Source organism: Mustelus asterias, chromosome 12 (assembly GCF_964213995.1).
Source record: "Mustelus asterias chromosome 12, sMusAst1.hap1.1, whole genome shotgun sequence".
NCBI lineage: Eukaryota > Metazoa > Chordata > Chondrichthyes > Carcharhiniformes > Triakidae > Mustelus > Mustelus asterias.
Window position 1 is genome coordinate 62,573,975 of NC_135812.1, and position 17,502 is coordinate 62,591,476.

The 17,502-nt window shown below is 39.2% G+C and overlaps 1 protein-coding gene across 3 annotated transcripts in view; it reads right to left on the bottom strand.

Annotated features, from left to right (window-relative positions):
- The window catches only part of mpripb (myosin phosphatase Rho interacting protein b), a 401,247-nt gene that overhangs the window by 54,947 nt on the left and 328,798 nt on the right, over positions 1–17,502 (bottom strand). For all 3 annotated transcript variants that reach the window (XM_078225341.1, XM_078225339.1, XM_078225340.1), the window contains 3 exons: positions 15,251–15,360; positions 14,253–14,781; positions 10,588–10,725 (listed from right to left, as the gene is read on the bottom strand). In XM_078225341.1, coding sequence (XP_078081467.1) covers positions 10,588–10,725; positions 14,253–14,781; positions 15,251–15,360 — 777 coding nt within the window. The remainder of the gene's footprint in view (positions 1–10,587; positions 10,726–14,252; positions 14,782–15,250; positions 15,361–17,502) is intronic.

Below are 17,502 nucleotides of genomic sequence, written 5' to 3' on the forward strand. Positions count from 1 at the left end.
TAAATTCATCTGCTTAAATTGTGCTGATGAGATCAGGAAACAAGCTGGGTGGAGTATTGAATCCTGTAGTGACAGGCAGCTGAGTGAGTGTTTAACCTCAGGTGATTGTGCCATTTTACCAAGTCTGGACTAGCTTAATTAACAGCAGGGATCCAAAAAACTCCTCCAAGCTAGTTCCCAATGAGGTAATCAGTCTTTTGTGTTTATATGAAATCTCTTTTTGAAAGGTTAAAAGAAATAAATAAGAGGATATAGAAGTTAATCATTCTTAATAACTGAACTTGAGGGAGTGATGCCAACTCTTCCACAGTAAAGTGTGCATGCAAGGATTAGAAACCACCCAACAAGAACATTTTAATCCCAGTTATATCATCTTTTATTCAAAATGATTTAAAAATTTTCAGCTGTAGGCCAAAGATAAATTTGCATTTTATATCATGCAGCGTCACACATAACCTGGAGGAAATATTGCTTTCTCACTTAGAGCAAAATCTTAAAAATATAATGCATGTTATAATTTTGTTATAAATAGCAAAAATGAACGCTGACAGGCTTTGATGAAGCAAGGTGACCCATTGGACTGAATTGCCCATGTTTAGGTTGTAAATACTTTTCAATCGTCTCCATCCTGTTCTTTCCCCATAGGTGTAGAAGACAGTAATAAAACTGCTAAACAGATTTTTATTGCATTTAATTTCACTTGATACGATTTTACTCATGGGATAAAAGAAACAATAAAACAAATTAGACATAATTGAGTGTGAAACATTTTACTTAGATATAAATCAAGTTTCAAAAATATTATCCACATGGCAGAAAATTTTGCAACTTGATTACAACCATCACTTCAACATTTTAATCTCCGCAGACAAGACGAAGAGAAGTGAATTAGGTCAGTAAGCATCAATGGCAGATGCAATTTTTTCTCCCCCAGTTTAGGATATCACTGATATCCATGCAATCATCCAAATTTGGCCTTCTCCAAATCTCAGGAAATAATTTTTTCACAAATTTTACTGAGTGGCATAAAATCTCCGACTTTATTATTTGAGGTTCTGATTGGTAAATTAATTAAATTCTAATTTCCATATCTACAGCATTTTGTTATTTAAATTATAGTTGTGATAATGCATTGTGAAGCTGTGGTCCATTGAAGCTTTTCCATACAGGAACTTATTACTTTTTTTTTTACGAATTATCAGATGTTGCTTGAGATGCAACTTCTTATTCTCTGATACCTATTTCTGGGATCTCCATGGGCACAAAACAGTGGCCATGTTTACCTACATAATAACCACTGCACTTGTGTATGGCTGGTATATTTAATATTTCTTTTTGTAGCTGATTCGTTTCCTAACTCAGTTATAAAGGCAAAGAAATAGGATTGAATAGCATGATAGACACAGTAGTTTTGACTGCGTAGAATCATAGAATATTTACAGAAAAGAATATAGCTCAGGAGGCCATTTGGCCCAACAAGTACATGCCTGCTCTCCAAGAACAATTCAGCTACTCAAATTCATAGAAATCATAGAAACCCTACAGTACAGAAAGAGGCCATTCAACCCATCGAGTCTGCACCGACCACAATCCCACCCAGACCCTACTCCCACATCCCTACATATTTTACCCACTAATCCCTCTAACCTACGCATCTCAGGACACTAAGGGGCAATTTTAACATGGCCAATCAACCTAATTCCCCTGCCCTTTTCCTGTAACCTGCATTTTTTATCTTTAGATAATTATCCAATTATTATTATTCAATTGAAAGCTACAATTGAATCTGCCTCCACTTTTGTACTTTAGGCATCACTTTATAAAGCCGAGAATTCAGTGTGGTTTTTAACTACTCTCAATCTTCCCTGTCACCTTCAATGATTTATGCATATATATCATCAGCTGTTCCTATTCACTCTTAGAATTGTACCCTTTAGCTCACATTGCCTCTTTTTATTTTCCTACTGAAACATATCACTTCACGTCTTTGAGTTAAATTACATTTGTCATGAATCAGCCCATTTCACCAGACAGTCCTCTTGAAAACCATCACTATTCACCTCACTGTTCACAATACCTCTAAATTGTGTCTTATGTTTCTCAAGAAACATGAGTGATGGAGATTGAGGGACAAACAGCAAAGTTCCTCAATATTGTTATTAAATGCTAATATGCTATTTGTAAGTTCAATTTCATATTAATGTAAGCAGCATGAAAACATTAACTTTTGTCTTAAATATTCAGGAAAATGGAGAGATGAGCATTTAGAACTCAGTCCATATTGAATATTTCTACATACTCGAGTTTACAAGCTTTGCCATTTTCCTTAACAATGAACTGCCCATAATCTAAATTTTGGACATGTACATCATGCCTGTGCAACAATTCATTTATCAATTCAACTCTCCAAATTCATATAAAGACCCCCCAAAATCTCACCTTACCCACTGAAATAGAAGACTACCAACCCAATGCGGGATGGATCAAAATCTAAGTATAGGGGGAAAGGATAGGATGTTAACTTACTGCGGTATGTGAAAATCTCTTGTTTGGCATGCTCCAAGTTAATCAGAATCACGATTAACTGAGATGCGAGATGATCTCCTGAGTTTTCATCCAATGAGAAAGCTCCAGGATGATCATGTGGATATTGAGGTCTTCTGAGAGACGCAGGAGCATGCAAGTAGAGCGAGTGGCACCAGTGGGAAATGGTGGTGCACAGCAGTGAGGGGCTGAGACTGGCATGAGGACAGATGGTGAGTTTGACATCGGCAATCAAAAAACAGACTGGACCCCCAGGATTCTAGTTAATAGGGATTCTGGTTGGAGGACTGTCGGATAAGAGAAATTTTACTGAAGTTCTAATTTTTCTTCTTTAAAAATGGTTAAAAATAGTTCAGAATTCTTTTTTCTCAATTTTATAATCTTCATTCTTCCTATTTCTAGGGGGGAATCCAAACTCAGCGAGGTCATTTGAACTTAGTGCTGAGTTCAAACAGACTCCATTTTGGTTCTAGTGGCTTCGTCTTTTTCTCTGGGATTCAGTCTGCTGGTTAGATCATTAGCTTCCCCAGGGGCATCTGGGTACTGACAGGGACACAACATCCAAAGTTCTACAGGTTAGGTGGAATGGCCATGCTAAATTGCCCATTAGTGTCCCAAGGTGTGGGGTTTGAGTGGGGTAAATACATGGGGTTAGGGCCGGAGTAGGATGCTCTGTTGAAGAGTCGGTGCAGATTCGATGGGTGTAATTACCTCTTTCTGCACTGTAGGAATTCTATGATCCATTGTCTTCAAGGGCCTAAATGAGCAGTGTGGGAGTCACAGATTGATGGAGTAGATGCAAGTGTTCTTAAAGGGTGAATAAGATCTGATCTGAATTTTATTTCAAATCCCTCTCTTTACACATGAAACAAACAGACTTCTGCTGTCATCGAGTTTAGACAAAACATTGCTGGACTGCTTTGATTGACAGGCCATCTGGTGTAAATTGGATAAAGGTATTACAATCCAGTTATGCAGTTTCAAAAGAAGTCTTTGTTGACATTTCCGAAAGTGACTATTTGAATGTTTGATCAAGTTTCTAAAGCTCCAGTTATCTCAGAAGGGGATTCTGACTTCACTGTGTGATTGACTGGTTAAAGAGCCCATTACAGGAGAAGCTGTCTTTGATGAGAGGTGTGAAGAGGAATTTGTGTGTGTAAGAGATTATTCACAGGACTTAAAAGTTTTGAATTGTTTGCATGAATAGAGATTTTCCCCCCACTATCAAGGGCATAGGAGTAAGAGCTATATTAGATTGTAATTTCTTTTCCGCTCCACATGGTTCTGTCCATGGTGGATACTGGAAGGGTGGCTACAGAGGTAGCAAGAGGTATGGTGCGTGAACTGACAGCTGGTATGGGTATGAGGGGGCAAGAAGGCAAGAGGGCATAACAGCTTCTAAAACATCCCAGAGAACGTAGATGGGCCTTCTAACCAGCCTCTGCACTCACCCAGCCCATGGCTCCCTATGACTGCCTATGACTTACTTCTTGGGTCGGCAGGACCAACTCTAGCTCAAACCTGCCTCTCCAAAGCAAAGATTTGAAAAAAAGGAGCTCCTTAAGCCGAGGCAGGTCCACTGAGTCAGGAAATTTCATAACATAATTTACCCACTTTGGGAATGAAAATCCAGCTCCAAATCTATCTCTGGGAAGGTGGGAGTTGCAGGGAATAGGGGTGAGGAAAGAGGCACCAGTTGAAGCTGGAATTTGAGACACTCCAGCATGAAGGGTCAGCACTTACTTTCAGCCACACAGCCTGTTTAAACACTAATTTGTATTTGCGTGAATGTGCTTCTTTGAAGCAAAATTCCTCATTTGACTCGACTGGCTTTTTAATCTGGATAAATATTTACAGATTTTCCATTCTGGTTTCTTTTTGATGTTTCTGCAGATACTCATGACTGACATAGTATCAGGGAGCATACCAGTAAATTACTGGAAAGTACGTATGTTAACAGATTGCAGAAAAACAGCCCTCAAGACGCAACAGTGGAAATCAGTGGACATTTAGGTCAATGACCTTTCAGAACTGGGAAAAATTAGAAATGGATTTGTTTTGAGCAAGTAAGGAGGGGGAAGAGTGAAAAAAAAAGAGCAAAATCAAAGCCAGCCAAGAAGAAGGAACAAAATTAAAGCAGAGATTACAAACTGAAATTGTTGAACTCAATATTAAATCCAGGACAGTAAAGTGCCACATTGAAAGCACTGTTCCTTGAACTTCAGTGGAACACTGGGGGAGGCTGAAAGCAGGGAGGTCAGTGTGGAAGCAAACTGGAGAATTAAAATAACAAGTGATTGGAAGCTTGGGGTCGCACTTGCAGACTGCATAGAAATCACTGAACATAATTTACAATTTATTTGTCAGAAAATTCTAGTCTGAACTTGCCCCAACAAGATCTGGCACATTAATTTTTAAATGCAAAAGCTGGAATACTCAGTCATGTCCTGAAATCATAAAATAAATGAAGGACCAGAGACCTCAAAATGGTGTGTGTGGGGGGGGGGGGGGGGGGCGGCGGCGAAGAGAGAGACTCAAATAGAAACATTGACCAGTACTTCAGCTTCTGAATGTCATTCAATGGTTTCTGCTTGTAATTGGGAAAATGGATTATGGAATCCTGCTCTCCTCTACCAAAACTGCATATTATTCCAAGACCATTCTGGAATACAAAGATAACACCAGCTTCATTTTCTACTGCAAAGAGTTGTCTTGAAACTCCCTCCCTAGCATCCTCCAACAAGTCCAGGAAGCTTATTTAAGCCATCTGACCCAGCTGCCTCTGCTTCCTTACCGGGGCTAAATTTCATTTTGTGCTATAGGTGTAGCAGGAAAGGCAAAAGCAAGGTGGGCAGCTGGGCTTTCACTGCACTGGCTACGAGGAGGCAGGCTGGGGTTACCTCCTTTGGGGCATCAACCCCCACTCCTCCCCAAGATCAGAGGCACCCCCCACCTCCCTTTAAGTCTCCCTGCAACCCCTCTGTCTTCTAAAACATGGTCTCACACCCCTCTTGCAAGCGTTTGCCTGGCAGGCCCATCAAATTTACAAGTCCAGGACTAATACACTTCTCCAGGAACTACTTGCAGTCCTAGCAATGGCCCTACTCAATCCTGGCAATCAGACTAGCTAACAGCGATCTTGGTGGGAAAATTCCTTCCAGTTGGAGGTCTTGCTCTAAATTAATTAAGGCTGTCCCCAGTGTATCACTGTAGAGCAGCCAGGTTTCTGGTTACCATGGTGCTGGTGGATATTTCACTCTGGGCGCAGATTATCCATCCCCCCCTGTAAAATTCACCCCCCGTGTTAAACTTGCACCAATTCTAGTTCACTCGTCAGCTCTAGAGGTACTCACTGGGCTACAATGGTCAGAGTTAAGCAATGCCTAGATTTTAAAATTCTCATCCTTGTTTTCAAATCCCGCTATATGGGCTCACCCCGCTTTATATCTGTAATCTCCTCCAGCCCTCAGATATCTGTATTCCTTCATTCAGGCCACTTGCACATCCTGATTTTAATCACTGGTGGCTATGCCTTGAGCTGCAGAGGCCCTAAGCTCTAAAATTCCCTACCTAAACCCCTCTGCTTAATTTTTTTCCTTTAAGATGCTCCTTAAAACCTACCACTTCTAACTAAGCTTTTTGCTATCTGCCCTAATATTTCCTTATGAGGCTTTGTGTCATATTTTATTTGATAATGCTCTCATGAAGCACCTTGGGATATACTACCTTAAAGATGCTTATACAAACACAAATGGTTGCCATTGTGGAACATTAGCTGAGGATATCCTTAATTTGAATGTCATTCCTCTGTCCAAATGTCAAAAAAGCCTATCAATACTAGATTCATGAATGAAGTCTGATAGAACATCTAACAAAAGAATCAACAGCTGCAAGAGAACAAAAGAAGAAAAATGTAGTGGGAAAAACTCAATTTATTCTGCTCCTCTATTAAAATTAGAACGTATGCAGCTGAATTGCGACAATTGGATTCACACATGAAGATTGAGAAGAAAAACTGAAAGTAAAGCTCACTTTAGGAACTAGATATAGTTATGGGGCACAATAATTAATGCTATTGTTGTGAAAACATGTTTTATATAAAAAATGTATTAATTGACTGGAAATTCACAATTTGTTTTTGTTTAAGTTTAAAGCCACATCCCACTGACCTGTGATTAGTCAAAGATGGCTGCATATTTGCATCACTATACCGTGTACATTCCAAAATTAGAAAGGAGACAAACTATTTTCAAAGCTAGACCAGGAAAAATGATTTTGAAAATGAATGCATGGGGCCATCTTCTATCCCATTAGCAAAGCATCCATTCAGCTGGCCATTCAACTAGCTGGAGGCAAGCCATTAGACATAATCACCTGGACAATGGGACCTTGGCTGAGAGGGGAATTCCCTATCATGATCTAATCAAGATAATTGGAATACATTAGCCATGATCATTTTTTGTGTTAGGGGGCAGTTGGGAGAGAGGAGGTCAGGTGACAAGCCAACCCTTAAGCACCTATTTCCGCTTCAGATTTAGACACAAGCAACTGAGACGGTGAAGGAATAGGACCCGGAATGGGTTCCTTCCCCCGCTCATTAGCATATCTTTATCCAACTTGCAAGCTGAACGCTATCTGTTGATTTGGACTATTCAAGTGTTGCAGAAAGACATTTTAAAGAGAACGCAACCCACCACTGTTGCCTCCAGAAAAACACGAGTAATCTGTCTAGAGCTTCAAACTGCCTCAATGCCAAAAACAGCAGTCCAAGTTCAGCCTGAAGTCAGCAACCTTCAAGAGCCGTATACCTCTCTAATTTTACTGGACTTTAAATTACTTAATTTATCCCCACATCCCACTCTGTGATCTGTGAACTTCCGAGTGTGCATGCCTGTGAAAGATGAAGTGTTTTTAAAAAAATTATCTTTACCTAGACCAGGTTGAGATAAAAACTTTTATTTTTAGAGCTCAAGAAAACCTGTCTGATCGTGTCTTTTATGATCACAGCATTCAAACAGTTAAATACTGAGAAAAGACATGTTTATCCTTTCTTAAAAAAATCTTTATACTTAAACAAGGAGTGGAGCCATTCCATCCATCCCTCACCTGATGACAACAATCTTCTTAAATATATATTCCAAAAGAATTGAAATCTATTGTTAAATAATTCAAACTTCTTTTATACTGTAACAAACATCTTGCTTCCTCCTTAAAGCTTTGCAAACAGGCCAGGTTATGCTTGGCCCCATTACTTTTAAGATCAATCATAGGAGAAATTAAGTCCTTATTCACTAACATGGTCAGAGACCCTCATCAGTCAAGTTAAAATCTCTTTTGGAATGTTGCAAACTTCAAGTTAGGAATTTCAGGACAAAAGAAAATTTTCAGCCCATTGAAGCTCATCCAACTAGAGCATTAACTCTTCTATTATGGCACAAATTGTATTCTTAACAATCCCACTTTAACATTGTCAATAGGTTATTACCAACATGTCACTCTTCGAACAAGTTTTCCATTTGGGTCAGCTACTCTTAACTAGTTGACAGATATGATTATAAGGCAGGATTACTCTATCAATAGCATTTAATATTTGTCATCAAAATGGGGTAGCATCTTTGGTTAGGTGCATTGGCCATGCTAAATTCTCTCTGTGTACCCAAACAGGCGCCGGAGTGTGGCAACTAGGGGATTTTCACAATAACTTCATTGCAGTGTTAACATAAGCCTCCTTGTGACTAATAAATAAACTTAAAAACTTAAACTTATTTTGGTTTGGCAGCTGTTCTTTTAATTCAGGGCACAATAAATGAGTTTATAAAGTTGTATATAGCAAAGTTTATTATGCTTTCCATGGAGAGGTGAGGGAAGGATACAAAATATCTAATTACAAAATTCAAACAAGAATTAACAACAATTTCAGGGACATAAAATGGAAAGAATAGTCATTTGATTTCTGTCCAGTTGACTAGATTTCAATAGCTAGTTGATACAATAGGTAAATATGAGGAAAGTGATTTGCCATCTACTAAGTTATATATAAGCATTTAAATCATAACTTGTGTTCCTTTTGGAGATAGATAATAGAATGTCTACTATTATCACTGTTTGATTTGTTGGATAGTATAAATCTCTGATTTATAGAATAGAATCCCTACAGTGCAGAAGGAAGCCATTCGGCCCATCGAGTCTGCACCGACCACAATCCCACCCAGGCCCTATTCCCATAACCCCATATATTTACCCTGCTAATCCCTTGAGACTAGGGTCAATTTAACATGGTCAATCAACCTAACCTGCACATCTTTGGACTGTGGGAGGAAACCCATGCAGACGTGGGGAGAATGTGCAAAGTCCACACAGACAGTGACCCGAGGCCAGAATTGAACCCGGGTCCCTGGCGCTGAGAGACAGCAGTGCTAACCACTGTGCCACCATGCCGCCCTATCATAAGGTCTGATCCTTTGTTCCATTTCTGATCAAGGACTGGAGAGAGATGTTGTGGATACAGAATAATAATCCCAATAGCTTTAAAAAAAAAACAGATTTTATTTTCTGTTTATTATCTCCAGGCACATTATTGAGCATTTATTAGATAGCAGAGCTAGTCAAGATAGACTTGAAGGCACGGGGAGTTGTGAATCACCATGACATTGATCTGAGGTAGAAGCATGAAAAAATCTACAGTAATCCAGTTTTAAAACACAGATATGCAACCGTATCAGTAACATCTCCTCTATCCATCTCGCAAGCTTCTCTCAATTATTCTCAAAAAACATCCTCGTTACAATTTTATGCTTTGCCTTATCAAACCTTAAATGTTCAAAATAACTTTGGTTAATGTTTTGTTATTATCCCATGCAATTAACAGGACATACAAGGTCGACAGCATAAATCTCTCCCTCCCTTGAAACATATGCTCTGGGAGGGGAGCGTTAATAGTTACAACTGAGGGACACTGCTAGCTAAGTTCATTTCACTTACAAGGAGGGCTCTCAATCACTATGTGCACGGTAAATGTGAATTTGAGATCCATCCACAGGTGTGAAATAAACAATACTGTGGTATTATTTGTGAGCCAAGATCTTCGTTTATTTTGTTGAATTGGATTTCTTTGATGTTCACTTCAAAGAGGGAACAGTGTTAACTAATCAAAAGGTTGAAATTTAATTACGCTCCAAGATTATCAACTGCCAGAATTGTTCCATGATAGACATTTTCTGTACTCATCTGTAGATACCTATTTCAGGCAGTAAGCGGTGTTTTTAACAAAACTGAACCATGTCAAAGGGTTAGACGAAGCTATAGTCCTAATATTCGATTTATGGACAAAGTTAATGGACAAAGTACTGACTTTTTAGACAGCATTAATTTCTATTCTATCTTTCACTAGTTCAGATTCCATTAGTGTACAAACAGTCCTGAACAATTCACAGGAGCGTTATAACATATCAAAACCTAACACGCTCTAAACTCTTTCCCTATTTCTCTTCAATGATAAACAAAGGCCATCCTGCCAAGAATCTGATGTTGGTAGAATGGGACAAAGCAGAAGTAACAGTGGAAATAAACTCAAGAGAAATTGTAAACTTCTCTCCCTAGTGTTTGAATATTTTTAAGCCACACAAACTTTGCTCTCAAGTCACAAAGTCAACCAGTCGTCAAATTCACATATATGCCATTAATGATTTGCCATACATTGCCAGTTTTACATCTGAACTCAAAAGTAGTCCCTAGCTGGCTAGGTTTATATTTGGTTGTTTCTTTCTGAAACTAATAAAAGAACCACTAAAAATGTTCATCAAAATTCCCCTCTATATGGTTCATTACTGAGGTTACTTTCCCCTTAAACATTAAAAGATGCTATTAATAGAATAAAAGCACCAATGATTCATCAGTTCTTCAATTGTCATGCAGCATTCCATGCATTAAAAAAAATTCAGGTAAGTTGTCAGTTCACAAAACATGCAAAGGGTTCATACAGGATGTAGCACTTTCTACACATCAAAAGGAAGATATGCCTATACAGAACAGGGCCTTTCTTACCTGGGAGATGTACCCAGAACGGATTTGCTGCTCACGTTCCATACTAGCCTTCAGCTGGGCTTCGAGCTCCACCCTATATTTCTGTGTGTCTATCAATTCCTGCTGGCAGCGCTCCAACTGGGTTTTCAATTCTTCAAGCTACAGTGAAATAATGAATCGTGTTTTATGGAGGTACAATTAGGAGTTATTATGCTCTCTCTCATTTGCATTCCAAACATTTATAACTATTAGGCCTAAGTTAAGGTGTTGTGGGGAGAAAGAGGTCGAAATCATTAAGCCAAGTGAACATTGTCTCCTGATGGATGATCACAAAGTGACTTGAGAGCAAATTAAAACTATTTAGCCTTTATGGCTGGTAAGTGGAATTGTTAGCAAGAGATGATATAGTGATGGAAGGCTACAGAACATGCTCTATGACACAGCACAGGGCTGTATCTCAGTGGACTCACTCAGTGGAAATCCAGAGGGCAATTCCACACATCATTAACAAAAATATTTCAAAATATATATAGAACTACATGCTAAAATAAATACCAAAATCTGTTACCAGAGTAAAATATTCCTGATTTAATTGAAGTTTGCCCTATAACTGTACTGCTTTAACCTAGAATTGATCATTACTTGACTCGAGGAGGAACATCAAGTTAAGCTATTACTCAAGCTTTTGTCAACACTTATGATCATACTATAAAACGTCCCATGGCATTGACTGTGACCAGTCAGATGATATATTGTGCAACAGTGAGAATGTTGTGCCACATTGTGTAGAATGTTGTTCATACGTATTGAAGAGGGTGGGGAGGGTGGGCCTAGGAAAGATGCTCTGACAGAGAGCCGGTGCCGACTTGATGGGCCAATTGGCCTCCTTCTGCACTGTAGGGATTCTATGTTTACAGTAAGAAGCCGATTTCCCTCTTAAAAACAAACAACTTTCGTGGATGGAGTGAATGGGTTAGTATGCTGCAGAATACCCAGTGAACCTTCTAATGAGAAACATACCAGAAAGATGTATGCAATACCTAGCATATCCATCCACCTGATCATGCTGTCTGATTGGAAACTGCTTGTAAATTTCCAGTTCCAAGTCAAGGGACAAACTGCATATTGTTTTCTATCCCTCAATGTATTTGTAACTTTTTGCTGAAAGGATTAAATTACAAAGTGTGATCTACAATAGACACTCAATTTAGGCCTCTTTGCAGTCGTGTTATGAACAAAGATGAAAAAAGTTCTTAATTGATGAAGTTGATAGTATCCATTTCCGGGACAGGAATTTGGGTTCACATTTCAGTACTGATAAAATGAACCTCTGCCCTGCATCGTGTTAGAATATTTGTTCAATCTGAAGTTGTAGCTGGACCAACATGTTTAGTTATTTATTTATTTGTAAATGGAACTACATTTGCTCCTTCTGAATGCCTGTGTCTTGATACGACAGCCCGAGTAGGAGCAATCCTGAATTTTCTGTATGGAGCGAGCATTGAGCTACAAAGAGGGGACTGCCCAACTCTGTTTAGAGTAATACATAACCACATCAGGCTAGAATAATTTGCTTAATATTGTAAATGATGTATTTAAATCACCATTGTGAGGAGATGACAAAGACTTTTTCAACTTGGCTGAACCACCGAGGATATCTTGATGGAAGGTGAGAAAAAAATTCTTGCCTCACGATCGACAGACAACCTTGAAACAAAAAGCTTAACTCAACTCTTTGTTCTTCAAAGAAACCGTTCTTTACTTCAAAAGGAACGGAAAACATAACTGGAATGGGTTTGCAAATCCTAATTTAGGTTTATTCAGTCCGGCCATTTTCTAATTCACATTGGTGAGGTGGAACACCATACTGTAATTGTACTGAGGATTTATTTACCCAAGTTTCAGTTGGTGGACTCTGGAGATTGTTTCAAGAATTTCAAAAGGCTGAGAGATTTTTTTTTGGAAATAATTTCAAGTGCTAGGATTGCAGTTTATTTTATTTTTTATATAAATCACCTCTTGCTGACAATTTGATTTGTGACTTTAACCTGATAAGAGTGGCATTGCTCCTCAACTACTGAAGTAATCAGTAGTGTGTGATTGATATTCTGCAAATCGTTACAGTAAATAGTCAAGGTTAAGATCAGTCATGATCTTATTGAATGGCGGAGCCAGCTGGAGAGGCCAGATGGCCTACTCCTGCTCCTAGTTCTTATGTACTTAATCCTGCAGCATACTAATCCTGTATTTCACATATAGTTATTACATTGTCATATATAGGAGGCGTGGACCTGCCTGGTTACTGATACAAGTGAAGCATGTTGGTAGAAATCTTGAATTCTAACAGCATCCAGAGAGTGCTTTAGTGTTTGCCTTCTTTCTTTCACTGTGGGACCTGTTTTTGAAAACCTTCAGTGTTGTCAACTTTTGTTCCCTCACTAATCAACAAACCCCTTTAACTTAGTTGGCACATGGGCTAGGAGACAATCAACAATTGGCCAGGACAGCCAAATCATTTGGCATAAATGACATGTTCTCGGGATGTGGCTAGGAAAGCATACCTAATTTCTGATGCAGCATTCCGGTGGGGATTTCAATCCACAGCTGACTAGTACCTGAAACAGAACTACGATCATTTGAGTAACTGAAAAACATGGGTGTGTTGTCTGGCGAACGCCTTTCAATAAACTGTGTATTTAGGCTAAGAAGTAGTTGGCAGTGAGTTAGTTACAAGGCAGGAACTTGACTGTGCTGCCAACCAATGAAATTGAGCAGAACCTTGATGTTAAACCACTGCCTTCAACACGGTCACAGACATGTTTTATACTTTATAATACACAGACTGGTGTCTTAAGTGTTGCGAATATTAAGAGGGAGTATCATGTGGTGAAAAAGTGTGTGTATAATGACACAAGGATAACTCAACTGGTAGCTAAACTGCAGTGCATCTCATTTTAATATAGGTCTAAACAAGCATGGTGCTGGTGGCTAGAAGCTGGACACATTTTTCTTCATTCATTATTCCTTGCAAGTTATAACTTCCTCCATAAATCTCAATACTGCCACAAACATCAAACACTGCAATGATTCCAGCCCTTTCCCCGTCTTCCGCCATGATTACTGTCTCGGCTTGAACCTGACTGTTCACAAGCTCAGTCCTACTTGACTCCAAATTGAGGTTCCCAATCTTATATCCTCTCAGTCACAAAGACTGGATACTTTCACCCCCATCACGATTGTAGCCACTCACCACTGCCCTTTTCACTTAGACTTAACTATTCCAATGCTTGACTGGCTTGTCTCCCATCCTTGACCCTCTGTAAATGTCAGGTCATCCAAAACTCCATATCCTATTCTGCACCAAGTTCCAATTGTCTATCATCCCTATCCTCATGACTTGCAGTGGGCCTGCCCTTTCAATGCCTTAAATTTAAAATTCTCATCCTGTTTAAGTCACTTTAGCGGCTTGTGCATCCCCAGCTCTGTATCCACTTTCAGCAATAAAATCATCCCTTCCTCCAAACCCTTCATTCCTTTGACTCTGGCCTTTTCTGCATTTCATCTTCCTCCACTCCACCATTGGTAACCATGCTTTGAGTCACCCAAGCCCAAGAGTGAGTGATTACATGAGATTTGAGAATCACTTGGGTCCTTTTTCCAATGGTGAATAACTAATTTTTGCCTACCTCTTTTGTATGGGTCTCCAGTAGTTTGTCCATTTGTGATGTTTGTGAACTTGGCAGTACAGTTGCCAGAGGAACCCGCCGTTCTTCCCTGATGGGTGTCCGTTCTACCTGTTGCCAGTGCTCTTCAATTTCATCGTGCATCTTTTGCCTCCGATCCAGCAGCGGCGGGGAACTTGACGGTTCAAATTCCATCCTGTTTGCATCAGCTGAACTTGAGCCCACTGTTCCAGTCACAGCCTCATATCTTTTTCTACGTTCCTCACGCCGTTTAGTCCGTTCCCAATCGCTCAGGTTGTCACATAAATCTGTCTTTGCTGCTCTCTCTTGTGCTAAGGCTTGTGCTATTGGCCTGAATTCTGCCCAGTCAAAAGTTTTTGATCTGCCCTCTCTCCTCCTTTCACGTGCTCGGCTTTTTCTCTGCCCTGTCTCCTTATCCACAGAAGACGTTTCAGAGGATGGAGAGTCTGATTTGCTATCATAATGTGGAGTTGTATCTGGGAGCATCACAGCACATTGCTCTTCTGGTAAGCTAATGGAACAAAATCATCAGATTGAAATTCCTTAAAATAAACAGTAATCTACATATAATATTTTGGATACATTTGCTTTAGTTTGTGGCACTTCCACAATGCTAATGAGACACAGCTAAGAAACAACTAAGGAGCATCAACAGTATCTAAAAAATAATAGCAGAAAGTGCTGGAAAATCTCAGCAGGTCTGAGAGCATCAGTGGAGAAGCAGAGTTTTTGCGTCCAATGCGACTCTGATTCTGAGAACAGAGATTTTCCAGCACTTTGTTTTTTATTTCAGCACCCAGTGTTTTGCTTTTACCAAGAAATAATATTTGAAATCAAATCTATTTGAACTATAAAATCATTTCAAATTCAGATAGACTATTCAGTTAAATAACACATTTACACAGAACTTGCTGCAATGAAGTGCTACAGAATCTGCATAAGAAACAATAGTTAAATATTTCAGCAAAGCACGTCCTTACCTGGCAACATCCGGAGCTGTTGAAGGACGGATATTTTTCATCAGTGCCTGCATCCAATTGCGTCGGATACCAGCAGTCATTGCAGAAAGGGTAAACAAAGCTTCCTGGGTCTGTAAGATGAGATATCATCTGTATTATCGAAAATGCCAGTGCATTGTTCTTTCCTGTAAACTCCAGTCAAGCCAGTTAGTTATCTTAAATAGTTGAGGAATTTAACATAACTTGCGAGTTCCCAACAATAAATCTCTGTTACAAGTATATGTTGTGTGACTCAAGACACTGGCTGGGAAAGCCAGATGTTAGAATATGTAAGCTATTATCAGACAATGTTAATGGCGCTTTAAATGCAGGTGGGACAGGAAACACTTTCAGGAACCTGCTTCCAGAACTAGAGCTCACTGCTAACCTTAAACCGCAAGATCCCAGTCCAACAGATTTTCATCATCTGTAAAATCCAAGCCATGTAACCTGAAAATAGTTGTTGTCCAATTGGTACTTTTCTGTGAAGTGGTTAACACAGCTTTACACCCAGACAAAAAATAATTTTGGCAGACTTTTGACCAGTCCAGGAATTCATCTGTTTTGCTGCATTGCAGCCATGTAGAGTTGTGCATCCGAAGACTCCATGGAGAGGTTTAGTCTTTTTTATATAAAATTTTGTTACAGATGCTAAGCTAAGTTCAATGTCATTTGGAAGGTTAACACATCATGTTTACTATTTGTGGAATAAGTAGTTACCAGTGAAAATGTTGCAAATCTAGAAGAACCTGCTCTGTTCCTTGTTTACTAACATGTAAGTATTTTTAAGTAAACCCGATCTCCAGATTGTAGCTCAAGTCACACACTCTTGGCACAGTAATTATCCTTTCATTATCTGATGAGTAGAAGGAAAGGAGACCACTCATATAATTTCCAATGAGAAAATTACAGCAACAAGTACAGGACTCTAATCTGGAGCAACAATAAGTTGCTAAGTAATTTAAGTGAGCTTTTCAGAGCTCACTTTTAGTTTGTAGGGTGCAAGGACTCACTTTCAGGAGAGCTTCTTTATGTTGACCAAGAGAGCTATCTGGCACAGACTGAAAGATGTAGCAGTGACTTTGTTTTATTGCAAGATGTAGCTTCTTCTAATCCAATATTGTGGCATGGTACAATATATTAATGCTATGAGCTATTGTGAAACTTCAAGAAATACATCTGCCATTTTAAAAAAAATTCTTGAACTCATTGACTGCATCTTACTTTCTGTTCATGATGACACTCTAAACACACAAGCAATTATGATTGCAGCAAGAGATAGAAGTAAATACCACATCTACCACAACACAGACCACAGGCAGTGGACTTGCACTTAAATACACATCTTGTTATCTTCCAAAGTTATTAACAAATAGAGAACCTAGCTCCTTTAAGAGAGGAATGCACTTTGTATTTATTTAATATTGGAGGAAACAATCACAAAAGGCTTGGATCTGTTTCTCAGAAACTTGCTCTTTCTTCACAGCAAGTCACTGAAGCCACTCTGGGATTCTCAGCTGGTGACTTCAGCAGAATGGGTCTCTCTAGAGGTCAAGATGTTGAATTTTTCCCAAGGAAAAGTCCTTATGAGTTATGTGATTGTTTTATGCCCAACATGTACAATTTTCACTCTCCCCTAGACATTTTTTCTTTTAAGATGCTGGGTGACTGTTTCATTATTTTAAAAATAAATCTACTACAGTGGATACTAAAAAAATACTTTTTCTTGGTCATGTTAATTTTAAAGGGGATGCAGGAACAGAGAGAATTGGGAGGTGTACGTATACAAATTCTTAAAATCCTTGAAGGTGGAAGGACAAGTTGACATGGCTGTTAAAAAGGCAAAATGGATATTTCGTTTGATAAACAGAAGCACTGGCATCCACATTAGCAGAAAGTGGCCCAAGTGATGCAATCTCCAACCTGGGCTGGCTTTGGGGGGGTTGGTTGGTTGGTAATGTGTTGATGGAGCTTGGCCTGTTGCCTCTGGAGGATCAGAGGTCACAGGGTTGGCCAGGTTAAAAGGCTCTTCTTATGCATGCTTAGCCGAGAGCCCAGTCTAATAAAAGGATCACCTCTGTGGTAATCCTGTTGACTCGGCTGAAGAGTTATCAATATCTGAATTGTTACTTGCACAAGATTAAGAGATGTAAAATGCTTAGAGCTTCTTTTGTTGATTATTAGATTTTTGGGGGTGTATGAACACCAGTTTTATCCCAAGAATTCAGTGCATG